The 14010-nt window shown below is 36.8% G+C and overlaps 1 protein-coding gene across 1 annotated transcript; it reads right to left on the minus strand.

Moving 5' to 3' along the window:
- Positions 1–666: 666 nt before the first annotated feature.
- Positions 667–13892, minus strand: pygmb (phosphorylase, glycogen, muscle b). Its single transcript, XM_082154325.1, has 20 exons — positions 13480–13892; positions 11876–11977; positions 9788–9866; positions 9585–9688; positions 9362–9493; positions 8547–8658; positions 7937–8019; positions 7701–7844; positions 7422–7514; positions 6456–6602; positions 6013–6176; positions 5260–5374; positions 4990–5091; positions 4739–4886; positions 4035–4093; positions 3811–3952; positions 3503–3710; positions 3099–3233; positions 2910–2976; positions 667–2155 (listed from the first exon to the last, which is right to left on the minus strand). Exons 1-20 carry the CDS (start codon positions 13720–13722, stop codon positions 2006–2008), a joined length of 2529 nt encoding a protein of 842 aa, XP_082010451.1. The 5' UTR covers positions 13723–13892; the 3' UTR covers positions 667–2005.
- Positions 13893–14010: the final 118 nt, after the last annotated feature.

The raw sequence follows: 14010 nt of genomic DNA on the forward strand, positions 1-14010 counted from the left end.
AACTATTTGAAAGAACTGCAACTGTGTTTAAAAATGTCTGGTTGAAATGCATATAATGTAGGCTACCCATTCCATTTCACACATTTTAGATTTATTTTAGAAACAAATTATTTTATTCAGCAAGGATGCATTCAATTGATCAAAAGTGACAGTTGAGACTTTTACATTCTGACAAAAAAAAAAAAAATTTCAAATAAATGCTGTTCTTTTGAACTCTATCCATCTATTAATTCTGTATTCTTTGAAAATAATAGGAAATATTTCTTGAGCAGCGAATCAGCATATTAGAATGATTTCTGAAGGATCATGTGACTGATGACTGGCGTAATGATGCTGAACATTCAGCTTTGATATCACAGGAATAATTTAAGATATTAATTTAAATGTTAAGATATATTAAAGTAGAAATCAGTAATACATTTCCAAACCTGTATGTGTTTGTTTCTTCTGTTGAACACAAAAGAAGATATTTTGAAGAATGTTGGTAATCAAACAGTTTAACAGTTGAATCAACAGAAGAAAGAATCTCATACAGGTTTGGAACAACATGAGGGTGAGTAAATTATGACAACATTTTCATTTTTGGGTGAACTATCCCTTTAAACATTCTGTATTGTCACATGTAAGACCAACATAAGAATACTTGCAAAAAGCAGAAACAGCAAATCATTTCTTCATCTTTTATTTCTCATTTTGTCTCTCTTCAAGGTTATCAGCTAGGACTGTTTGGTGTGCGTTGTCACCCACAATAGGGGCAAACATTCAGAGAGAACATTATCAGATTTGTAAAGCTGTTAACAAAAGTTGCAGGTTAGGTTGTCAAGTCTATTAAGGGGTGACCAGGAACTAGAGATAAAATCTTACTCCTTTATCACTAAACCAGCAATTCATGTCTAGTTTAATTATCGATATGAAGTATTGTCTGCTCACTTCCAGCAAATCCAAAAGCAATGCTCAGTACATCCTTGTTACATCTTTGTTTCCTATTCTAAGAATACAAGTCTATAATAATATATCTGAGTAAATACATTTCAGGCTCTTGAACACAGCCTGGCAAGTATGGAGAATCACACTTTAGTGCTATATTAGTTTCACTGGACTCAAAGCAAAGTTTCATACAGGGCCCCATCATTCCTGCAGGTCTTATTTTGTGTGGTGTGAAAACCAGAGTTACAGCAGTATATGTGGAAAGAGCTACAGTACAATGCTTCTCGAGGACAAAATTGACAGATCATGACTAAAGTGCTAAAGTGAGGAGCTCTGCGGGTGGAAGAACACATGAGCACCAACAGGCCAATGAGAGACAGGCAGAGATTTACACCTAAACATACACAAACAACACTCATATTATGGTTAAGGCAGGTAGTTTCAAGCAGTCAGAGTGCGTGACGGACATGTCCAGCAGGAATTTTACATTGAATATGGTACAATTACAGTCATAACCTAAGTCAACCAAAGCCCAAAGTGCTCATGTAATAACTGCCTGTCGGAAACTAAAACAGCCAAAAAGTGTTTTAAATATTCAGTCTAAAATTCTCAATTCAAACATTTTGCCACAAAACACAAAAAAGACCACATTAAGGTGGTTTCTCAAATTGTTTCCATAATAGTCATCATCATGCTGTGAAATGTGGCAAAATACAGAAAGGTTTTTGCTATGCTTTGACCTCACAGTGTATGTTTGGTTCTTCGGGATGAGGCTGTGCTATTCTGCTGATGTGGATAGACAAATACATCACACCTTTTCATAATACTTCACAGGAAAACCAACATTCTTACACCAACATATGCTGTATTTAAACATGCCACAAAACTAGATGCGCTGACAGCTTGTTGCGGGAGCAGGGATGCAGAGAAATTGTGTGAGGCTGTCTGACGAGAAGATGGATTAACATCTCCTATGACATGTCAACGGTAAAATCACCTTTATACATCTTCACAATGTTAAATAAATTCACTGTGAGAACAGCTACAACATTGGAAGATTTTGATATTGTGGAAGGACTTAGCGGGGGTCGTCTGGGGCTGCAATCTTCTCCAGACTAGGCTCCATGCCCCAGATCTCACGGGCGTACTGGCCGATGGTGCGGTCACTGGAAAACTTGCCACAACCAGCAATGTTGTGGATGACCATCTTGGTCCATTCCTTAGTATTCTGTTTGAGAATCAGGAAGAGAGACAAGCTTCGAGTCAGTTCCAGCATTGTTGTGTTTCTGTTGTGTAAAGCCCTTTCAGAACAATGAACGTTAAGTACTATTTCCATCTATACATTTCGAGTGAATCGTATCACATATTTCCAAATAAACTGATGGAACAGCTATCATGAATGTAAAATTGCATGTTAGTGTACTCCTAATAAAACAAAACAAAAATGGTAGCAAATATACACATTTAAAATGTAGGTAAAATCGACCAAAAGTATTAATCGCTCATCTTGTTCACATACACTACCGTTCAAATGTTTGGGGGCTGTTTAAAAAAAAATAAAAAAAATAAAAAATATATATATATATATATATATATATATATATATATATATATATATATAATACACTGAAAACACTAATATTGTGAAATATTATTACAATTTAGAATAGCTGTTTCTATGTGATTATATAGTGAAGTGTAATTTATTCCTGTGATCAAAGATTCCTGTGAGCATTCAGCATCATTACTCCAGTTGATACAAGCATGATACATGTTTTTCAGGATTTTCTGATGAATAGAAAGTTTAAAAGAACAGCATTTATTTGAAATATAACTTTTTTAACATTATATATGTTTACTTTCACTCTTAATCAATTTAATGCATTATTACTGAATAAAAGTAAAATATTACTGACTCTACTACCTGAAAAACACTGAAAGATTACTGGCGTCATACAATATCATATTGTTTTAATACAAACCTTATACAAGGCGCTGACTTTCTCCTGACTTTTAATGTAGTCTTCATAGTCAGCAAACACCTTGAACCTGCAATCACAACCAAAATGTAATTTATATGATCAGTATTAAACAGTGACTGTGTGCGAAAGAGAGTGTAAAATTATTATGATTATTATTAAATCACAACTATGAGTTTCGGTTTTTCTTACCTGTCATGGTGCATCAGCATCTTGACAATGTCTTGAAACTGGTCAGGCTCTGCAGGGCTGAATAATCCTTTAGAAATCTGATCCATAGCTTGTTTCAGTTCTGGAATGCGGTTATAATACTCCATGGCATCGTATCTGGAAATAAACAAACTTCAGTTAAGTTAAACAAGACTGTATCTAATACCCTCATTTGTAACCTTTCCTTTAGTTAAAAAAATGACCAACACTTTATCATTTTAATTTCTTCCTTATCTTGCTAATGACTACATCTATTTAAGTGGATGACGTTTTAATAAAATACATTTCAATGGATAAACTTTTTGTAAACATTAATAAATGAATGCACTAAAAAAAATAGACTAATGCTATTCAGAAAAATTGTTCATTGAAGCTTATGTCGTCACCCTTTCTTATCCAAAGCTTCCACATCCTTCACTCTCATGCCGAAGATGAAGAGGTTCTCCTCTCCCGCCTCTTCAGCCATCTCCACGTTAGCCCCATCCATGGTGCCGATGGTCAGTGCTCCATTCAGCATGAACTTCATGTTGCCTGTTCCAGAAGCTTCTGTTCCTGCTGTGGAGATCTGCTCAGACAGGTCAGCCGCAGGGATGACTGTAAAATGACAGAAAGAAGTAAGCAAGGCGAGAAGTGTGAGTAAATAAGACAAGAAGCTGATCCAATATTAAAATCTGTTAGTAAGTTTGCATGCTACCTTTCTCAGCCAGGGTAACCTTGTAGTTCTCAAGGAAGATGACTTTCAGACGATCTCCCACCACACTATCATTATTTACCACTTCTCCAATTGCCGTGATCAGTTTGATGATCATCTTAGCTGTGTGATACCCGGGGGCGGCCTTGAAGATACATGATTTAACCAATTAGCATTCAGATTTCAGTAGAACAGATCGGACTGGTCAGTGAAGTGATCATTCTCACCTTTCCTCCAATCATAATTGTCCTTGGAGTCCAGGCCTTGTTAGGCTCCTTCTTGATGCCTGATCAGACAAAATAGTCAAGTTAAGTACACTGTAAAAAAAGTAAAGATTATTGGAGTACCTTTTAAAGGAAAATACTCTTTCAGTCTTTCCACTTCAAAATATCATGTTTAATATAATGTTACTTGCCGTTTCTTAGTAATTATTTGTGAAATTTATAAGCAATTTCTGAGTGAAAATTGTTTTTAAAAAATCCTACACCAGGGCCCGGTTTCACAGGCCGGGATAGATTAAGGCAAGATTAGGCTTTAGTTCAATTAGGACATTTAAGTAGCTTTAATAAACATGTCTTAGAAAAAAACATTACTGGTGTGCATCTTGAGACAAAACGATGGCACTGACATATTTTGAGAGATGTCAGTGTAAGTTGCTTTCAGTTAAACAGCTCAAACATGCATTTTAATCTAGGACTAGGCTTCAGCCTAGTGTTTTTCAGTGTAGGCTATCTTGGGAAAAGAATACTAGCTTTCCGCTTAGTGTATACGGCACAGTACTCACTGCATACTGCCTACTAAATAAATAAAAATATGTAAAAAGTTATGCAATTAATGTTCCAAACGTTCCAGTTACATGCTAGAGATATGCATTAGTTTGTTTCGAAACTTGTAAAAAGAGAAATAATGAGCTGTTTCAAGAGAAACTTACGGTTGTAGAGGGTGATAATGTGCAGACAGTTCAACAGCTGCCTTTTGTATTCATGGATCCTCTTCACGTGGACATCAAACATGGAGTCTGGGTTAATCTTCACCTTATATTGTTCCTCTAGGAGCGCTGCAAATTTCATTTTATTCTCCTGAAAACAGCAAAGCAACAGATATGCCATGTAATGTTCATCATTCTCATATAAATTATGATTATTGCACTAAAGTTCACTTTGAAAGTGGATTCTGTCTCACCTGTTTGACTTTAGCAATGTCTCGAATTAAAGCATCATCATCCACAAACTTCAAGAGTTTCTTCAGCTGGCATAGGTCGCGAATGTAGTCCTCTCCAATTCTCTAGCGATTAACATAAGACAGGGATTTTCGGTCAATAATGACTCTTGAATGGTTTTCCTAAAGCTTCCAAAATGTATTTCCGAAGGTTATGGTACTTTTTGTATGTTCCTCAGTAGTGTTTACACATGTAATGATAACTTTTTTTTTCTTATCAGCAATGTTCCTCACCTCAGCGATAACCTCTGCCAGTCCAGGGTTACACATGACAAGCCAGCGACGAGGTGTGATACCATTGGTCTTGTTCTGAAACTTCTCTGGGTCCACTTCATAGAAGTCCTTAAAACTGTACACAGAATCAACCCCACCAAATTAGATTCAACTTTTTTTTAGCCGTAAACATCTGTGAGTTATTCACCAGGGCTAATTCTGAGGCAATGTGATTAAGTCATAAAGAGGGACAAAAAATTGTGAAATAAACAATTTGGAATTACATATTGTTGATATCAATTTGGACATTTAATTTGCAATGAATGTCATTGCACTGGACAACAATGCTTGTGCTTTGTTTCTTTAAAATAAATGCTACTTGGTTTATACACTACTGTTCAAAGTTTAGGCTTTACTTGAAAGAAATTAATGCAATTTTTCAGCATGGATGCATTAAATTGATGAGTTGAAGTGACAGTAAAGGCATTTTAAACTTTAAATTACTATTTACTATTTAATGATGGCAAATTTTGCCATCACAATAATACATTACAATAAAATATATTAAATAGAAAACAGTTGATTTGTATTGTAATAATATTTCCCAATAATATTACTGTTTCTACTGTATTTTTTATATTAAAACATAAAAAATCTCATTGTTAAACCCACATTTTGAACAGTATTATATATTTTTAAATGTGGCTTAAGTGTCCAGATACTTTTTGAGGCTACTGTGTATTCTAATATTTTTTTTAAAGTTAGGAGACATACACAGTGTCTTTAATAATGTCGGAGTGGATTTGTGCCACGCCATTGACTGCATGAGAGCCAACGATGCAGAGATGAGCCATGTTGATCTTCTTCTGACCTCCCTCCTCAATGAGAGACATGCGTCTCATACGGTCAAAATCACCAGGGTAGAGCGCAGAGATCCGCTAAGAAACAGGAAAGAAAATGTAAGGTCAAAACAGACTGAAATGTACATGGGAAGTTACTTTTCTTTATCTGAGATTTACTGGATGCTGAGTCATGCAGAGCAGAGGAGGTTGTTTAAATAACCTCACACAGCACAATTTACTCCTTATTTGGAGTCAACACAGTCCTACATTCCCAATGCAGTGAGTAACAGATCTCCCAACCCCTTCAAAAAACATTTTTTATCTACAATAAATTTCAAATGCAATGTTCCATGAAGATAATGTCTGTTCCCAGACCTCCAGGTGACGTCGGTTAATCTCGTAGATGATCTCTAGGTGACGGGGGAGAAGGTTTTGGAACAGGTCAACGGGCCAGCGTTCCAGGGCTTCTGGTAAAACAGTGTGGTTAGTATATGCACAAGTACGCACAGTGATGTCCCACGCCTGAAAAGAAAAAGAGAATGACAGAAAGTCACAGGAGAGTGAGAGAGGAAGAAAAATTAGAAGAGGTAGAGGAGTACAACATTATGGTGTTGGTCTACATGGGCATATTTTCAGTATAGAAATCAGCAAATTTAAACTTTATGTATGGTAACACTTTACAATAAGGGTTCATTTATTAACATTAGTTAACTACATTGGTTAACATGAACTAATAATGAAATACTTCTACACTTTTTAAAATCAAGGTTCGAAAAGAGGGTTTTTGCAGCCATACCATAGAAGAACAATTTTTGTTTCCTCAAAAAAACGTTCAGTGAGCAGAGAAAACCATTTTTTCTTCTAAAGAACCTTTTTCAATGATGAAAAAACTTTTGTGCAAACAATGAAATGGTTAATGAAAAATGAAGGTTCATGAAGGTTGATGAAAAATCAATGAAAACATGTTAGAGGTTCTTCATGGAACCATAAATGAACCATATCTAAGAGTGTACAACATTTATTAATGTTAGTCCATGTAATTTCAACATCTGCTAATACATTTTTTATCAAAAGTTGTATTTGTTAACATTAATGCACTGTGAACTATTTTTACTATCCACCATTAAGTAAGATTAATAAATGCTTTAAAATATATATATTGCTCAACGTTCATTCATGATAGCTAATGCATTTACTAATGTTAACAAAAAAAAACTTATTGCAAAGTGTTGCTTTATGTCCCTTTATTACCCTTTTATCAATCAACTGAATAGTCCAACAGTTTGACTGCAAATCCTTTTTTAAGCATGTGAAAGGAGAAGACGTGAATTTCCCACTCACCGTTTCCCAGTTCAGTTTCTCGTCATCCATCAGTATTCTCATCAGTTCAGGGATGGCCATTGCAGGATGAGTGTCATTCAGCTGTATAGCAACCTGAACGACACAGAAAAAGCAAAGAATCTCTGTAGTAGTTTTTAAATGTGAATTCAATTTTGTTCATCCCAATGCATTAAGTTTTATTGCTCAGTCTTATTAATATGAATAAACGACACCAGATACAATGTGAATTGTGTTGAATGTTCTCTACAACCCAGCATCAGTGCTCCAGGGATGTCCTACCTTATCTGGCAGTGTGGTCAGATCCATGCGCACTTCCTCAATTGAGCCGAACTTGGAAGCTTTGAACCTGCGGATGATGTCTTGGAGAGTTGCAGCCACCACAAAATACTCCTGCTTCAGACGCAACTCTTTCCCCTCAAAGAACTGACATACACAAACAGGAGGATTCGTTTACATTCAGGCTCCAAGAGTCATGCGATTTGTTTCTTAATATGAACCGCTTGAGTTGCACTCACGTTGTCGTTAGGGTAAAGCACACGAGAGATGTTCTCAGCAAGATTCTTATCCAGAACGGCCTGGATGTAACCACCAACATTAACTGTTCAGGAATACAGAAAGTCAGTCATAAGATATAAGGCTCAAATATACAGTATACCCATTCAACAGTTTGGGGTCAGTAAAAGTTTGTTTAAATTCATACTTTTATTCAGCAGGGATGCATTAAATTGATCAGAAGTGAAAGTAAAGACATTTATAATCAGACAAAAATTATTTTCAAATAAATGCTGTGCTTTTAGACTTACTACATCAAAGATTCCTGGAAAAAAATGCATCACAGTTTCCATAAAAATATTAAGCAACACAACTGTCTGTATATTAAAATAAAGTGATTCTTTTTTTAAATGCAGCCTTGGTGAGCATGAGACCTTTTTTTTCAAAAACATGAAAAAATCTTACTGACCACAAACCTTTGAACAGTTGTGTATATGGACACAAATGGAATAGATCAGAGTTGATTTTATAAATAATATTACAAGTTATTTTCATAAAAATAAATGAATGATAAAGCTTATGGTTTGTTAAAATGTCTGATGATCATTGACTGATTGATTGAAGAGAACTCACAGTCTTTGAGATGGAATTCACATGGAGCTTTGGCAGACCAGAGCCTCATTGTGTTAACAATGTTGTTTCTGTATCCTGGGACAGGTGTGTCATAAGGGAGAGCAAGGATCACCTGGTGAGCCAAACAGGAACAGATTTAATAGGAAAACATAGACATACATCTGTAAAAAAAATGACACAATTCTACAGCATGTAGCATCTGAGTCTTGCTTTGCATATTGGCCGTTCTGCTTTAGCTCTACTGAACTTCCTGATGTACACTCAGTTCAAACGTTTGGGGTCTGTAAGATTTTATGCTCACCAAGGCTGCATTTATTTGATTAAAAATACATTAATATTATTACAATTTAAAATAACATTATTATTTTATATATATATAATTTATTCCTGATGCAAAGCTGAATTTTCAGCATCATTACTCCAGTCTTCAGTGTCACATGATCCTTCAGAAATCATTCTAATATGCTGATTTGCTGCTCAAGAAACATTTCTTATAATTATCAGTGTTGAAAACAGTTGTGCAGCTTAATAGTTTTGTGGAAAGCATGATACATATTTTCCGGATTCTTGGACAAATAGAAAGTCCAAACAACAGCATTTAACATTATGCTTTATATTTTGTAACATTATGTCCATACTGTCACTTTTAAACCATCTTTCCTTGCTGAATGAAAGCATTAATTTCCTTTAAAAGCAAAAATCTTACTGACTCCAAACTTTTGAATAGTAATGTACAAGAAAACAATTATTTTACAATATGAAAAATGGCATTTCCATACCAATTAAATGTAGATACATGGTTTCTGTGCTCTCACCTGTGTGTCCACCCATTTCACTCCATCAGGGTGGTGCTCCACCCGACCATAGAAATGCACAGGACGCATGTACTCAGGCCGGGCTTTTTCCCAAGGGTTTCCATAGCGCAGCCAATCATCCGCCTCCTCCACCTGTCAGATGATGTCAGTTGTTTACTAGATCCAAATGCATCAAAGGAAGAGAAATACATTTCACTGAGATATTGTTGCAAGTTTGTTTTACCTGCCAGCCCTTCACTATTTTCTGATTAAAGATTCCAAACTCATAACGGATTCCATATCCATACGCTGCCAGGCCCAAGGTTGCCATGGAGTCCAGGAAGCAAGCTGAAGAGGAAGAGAAATTAAAGTGAATCAAAGCACCAACTCGACAGTGCAAGCCTCCATGAATCTTGTGATCAGCACGTTTAAAGAGACTGAGTTCACCTGCCAGTCGACCAAGGCCTCCGTTGCCCAGGCCAGCATCCTCCTCCATGTCCTGCAGCTCCTCCATATCCAGACCCAGCTGAGAAGAACCAGAATATGAGAGCCAGGCAGGACCAAATCCGGTGAATAACTTCTCAGAGTACAAAACATGCCCTGTTGCATGGTTTCATCTTTCATCAACATATCTTTATAGACATTCTCAGCATAGCAGTGCTGATCTAGAATGATTTGCATTTCATATTCTAATGAATAGGATTAAAGGACCAGGGGCAGCTAATCCAAGATGATCAGTATTACAGCACATATAGCACCAGATCTCCTCCATATGCTCTTTCTCTATTTATGATTATGCTGTCACTGATGATGATAATCACTTTATACAAAATTATTTTTTAAAGTTTAAGTATTGAGGTTAGTGGAACAATAACAGATAATGTTCCCTAGGTATTATAGATCTCCTCTATTTGGACAAAATATGAATATAGTCCCACCCCATACACACCACTGGTTGAGCCAATGTTGTTATGTAGAGTGGCCACTCACACAGATTGCAGTTCCCACTAGGGGCGCATAAATGACACAATTATTTACTTCCATAGAGTGCTGCAGGGATGGCATATTTTTGTAGGCCAAAACCCTAAAACAAGTTAGCATTTTACCATTTCTGTTTTTTTTTTATTGTTGTTTTTTGGTTAAATGCCTGAAATAAGGACTGTGGTTAGCATAACCACAAGAAAAAAAAAAAAAAAATTCTATAACATAAAATATATATTAATAGCCCATTGTGATTTTTTAAAGCTTTCACTTGTCTTTAAAGGAACACTCCACCGTTTTTTCATATTAAACTATGTTATTCCCTTAACTAAGACGAGTTGATACATACCTCTCTCGTCTCAGTGCGTGCACTCAATCGCTCTGGCGCGCGGCGACACTTTGATAGCACTTAGCTTAGCCCAGTTCATTCATTAGGGACCAAACAGAGATGAAGTTAGAAGCGACCAAACATCTCCACGTTTTCCCTATTGCCGTTTTTGTGTGTCCCTTTAAATGCAAATGAGCTGCTGCTCCCCGCTCCCGTTCAGAAGAGAGCGATCCTTTACACGAGCTTCAGATACAATAACAAAACACGCGAATCTCACTCATCCAAAATCTCAGAAATAACCAGTAGCGGAGTGCAGCCTTACAGAGAGACTCAGGAAGAGGTTGCAACTTTTAGACGCACCTGGACATTTCTGAATGGTTAGTGGATACATTTATGTAGTTGTTGTGGAGTTACATTAATTCATCGCCTTTTATGTGATGTCATGTTTAACTTTTACACAAGTTGACACAGTTCCCGGAGCTCTTTATAAGACAGCTGTGACATTTTTTGGTCAAATAGTCTTCAGTGCTCGTCTGTACAGCCAACGACAGAACAGTTTGCACGCTCTGCTGGAACTTTTGCCATTGTGTTAGAACTGCAAAAAAAAAAAACAGTTACACTGTTGTCGCTTGTGAAAACCAAATGGTGGCGCCGTGGGTGGAAACGTGCAGATTAAGGGGTGGACATTTTATAATAAGATCCCCTTCCTATGTCAGAAAGGGAGCGAAATCTTCCTGTGAAAATCTGCTTATTTTTTGTAATGCTTGCAGAGAAAGGCTTACCAAAACAAAGATACTGTCAGATTTTCATGATATGTCCCCTTTAAAAAAACAGTTGCTAATAAGTGGCTAAATGGAATTACAAAGGTTAAATGTCATCATGTCGAACAGGTAAACTCATCTACACACTAGTCTGTTGCACAGCCTCGTTGTGTTTAAAATTGTGCTCTTTCTAACTCAATCTATCAGTGAAAATGTTTAGCTTAGAGATGGTGACGTTGAAGTCATGCATGTAATTCGTTTATAGCCAACGTTTAGATTTTTACTTGTATTTAGGCTTCAGAATTCATAAAAGTTCAGAATGTTTTTGACATAGACTGTGGTTTTTGACAAGGGAACTTGTTAGGGTTAGGGTGATGCTAACTTCAGGGTTGGCCTACAAAAATATGTCATCCCAGCAGAACTATTTGCTTTTTGCAGTGTTCAGTTGTACATATCTCCTCTCACCTGATAGATGGCTTCGTCACAAGCATTCTCCAAAGCTAAGTTTACCATGGTGTTTTGAAGGGTCCGACCCATGTAGAATTCCAGAGAAAGATAGTACACACGCTACAAGTGGAGACAAAGAAGAAGAAAGGGGAAAAAAAGGTAAAGACAAGATAATAAAAAGTGAAAAAGAAGAGCATTTTTTAAATAAAAGTGTTTTTTTAATACTTAACACCAACAGCTGAGAGCCATTTAGAGCAACAGTGAAGTAGGAGCCATAAAAGCCCCTGCTGAGCAGACAAATAATAGTCACAAATAATATTGTGACAGGTGCGCAACACAAGCCTAATCTGTATTCCATGTCTTGAGATCTCACTGACCGCCAGCGCAAAACATTCAATCGTTGAAGGTTGCCCAATGACACAACTAGCAAGGAGGATTTGCTAGTAAACAAAAGCTAGCTTGTAATATTTTAGTCTCTTGTCTATAAATGTTGATAACAAAGGTTAGGAAAGAATGATGTTTGTGTGCTGTGTCTCTGGCACATGTAAAAATAGCAGCATTAGCTGTCAGCGTTTAAGGTTAAATACTCTGTCAGGATGCCAGTCACCCAGATAAAGATGACACAAATTCCAAATACAACAGTATCCTACCCTTTAATATTATAATTTTTTTACTTGAAGTATTTTTATTATTATTTTAGAATAAAAAAAATGAGAAAATATCATTTTAAATTTCCAGTAGAAATTAGGTAAGCTCCGGTTTTGTGATTACTTATGCATTCCTTTCCCAAAGCAAAATTACAGTTTTGGACTTATGAGTAAAATAATGTCTGTGGTAGACATTACTAAGTTGCTAATGAGGGCTAAAATGATTGACTAGCCTCCTTGTGACAACCAGCCTTCCTATTTCAGGTTTTAGGACTGGACGACGTACTGAACGTTGTAAGATGGAAAGGACCAATCACAATTATGTATGCAAATGAGCACAAGAAAGAAAAAAACACAATGAGGTACGCATCAATTATAATGACATTGTGATGACATTATGATGACAACAGCATCGTATAACGATGGGAGATTTTAAAATGGTAATTTAAACGAGTAACGTCTAAAATTATGTAAAATAAAGTTCAATAAATAAGGTTTTCGTATGGAATGCGTTGTAATCTGAAAGAATTCAGAAATTGGGTTTTTAGATTGTTGCTACGTGTTTAAATACAAGAATGTGCACATATTGAAATAACTCGCACTCAACGATTCAAAAATAATTAGACCTGTTGATACTTGTCAAGTGCACATAGAAAAGCTCTTCATACATTCTGCGGGACATTGAATGAAGGCGCTCCTGACATCAGTCATGTAGAGATTATGTAATTATTGAAAAAAAGCCCTACCATCTGCTGAAACATTAGCATTAAGCGTCATTTCCTGGTGCAATACAAATACCTCAATATTAAACCTTCAACAAGGATATCTATGTTTCTTTTTACATTTTGCAATGTTGCTACTCTACTGCGCAACATAATGTCCCCTAATGCGTGATCCGACCCCTCCTCCCTCCTGTCAGTGGTGTACGTGCGGCCCCGATCTGTAGGATGAAACTGCGGCATTCGAGTCTCTTACTTTCGGGTCTTTCTCGTAGTAATGCTGCTGAGTCCGGATCCATCTTCCCACCAAATGGTCGCGCACGGTGTGCGCCAGGGCGAAGTAGTAGTCGCGCTTCGTTGCAACATTACGGTCCTTAACCAAAGTAAAGTGCAGATGGCGATTAAAATTGGTCTTGAGGTCTGAGACGTTTTCAACCCCGGCGAGACCTCGCACGGAAATTTGCTTCCTCTTCTCTTGGTCCGTCAGTGGCTTGGACATCTTGTAGACTGTTATATAATTGTGGGTTTCGTGCACCAGGAATATTAGTCTACGAGACTACGTGATGCCTGCTGCGTGTGTTGCGAGTTGCGACTGTTTTTTGTTTTTTTTCTCTACAGTCTATGGTTGCGACGCGCGTCACCGTGATCTCCAAGCTGATGCTTCAGGGTCAAGCGCGCTCATTGGCGGCGCGCACCCTCTCTCTCTCTATAGGCAATATACATGACTACTATATATATTTACAGGCTGGGCGGGCCATAATACATTTAGGCAAGGCACGTTTATTTA

The sequence above is a fragment of the Leuciscus leuciscus genome (genome assembly GCF_965113295.1).
Source record: "Leuciscus leuciscus genome assembly, chromosome: 2".
In the NCBI taxonomy this organism is placed as follows: domain Eukaryota; kingdom Metazoa; phylum Chordata; class Actinopteri; order Cypriniformes; family Leuciscidae; genus Leuciscus; species Leuciscus leuciscus.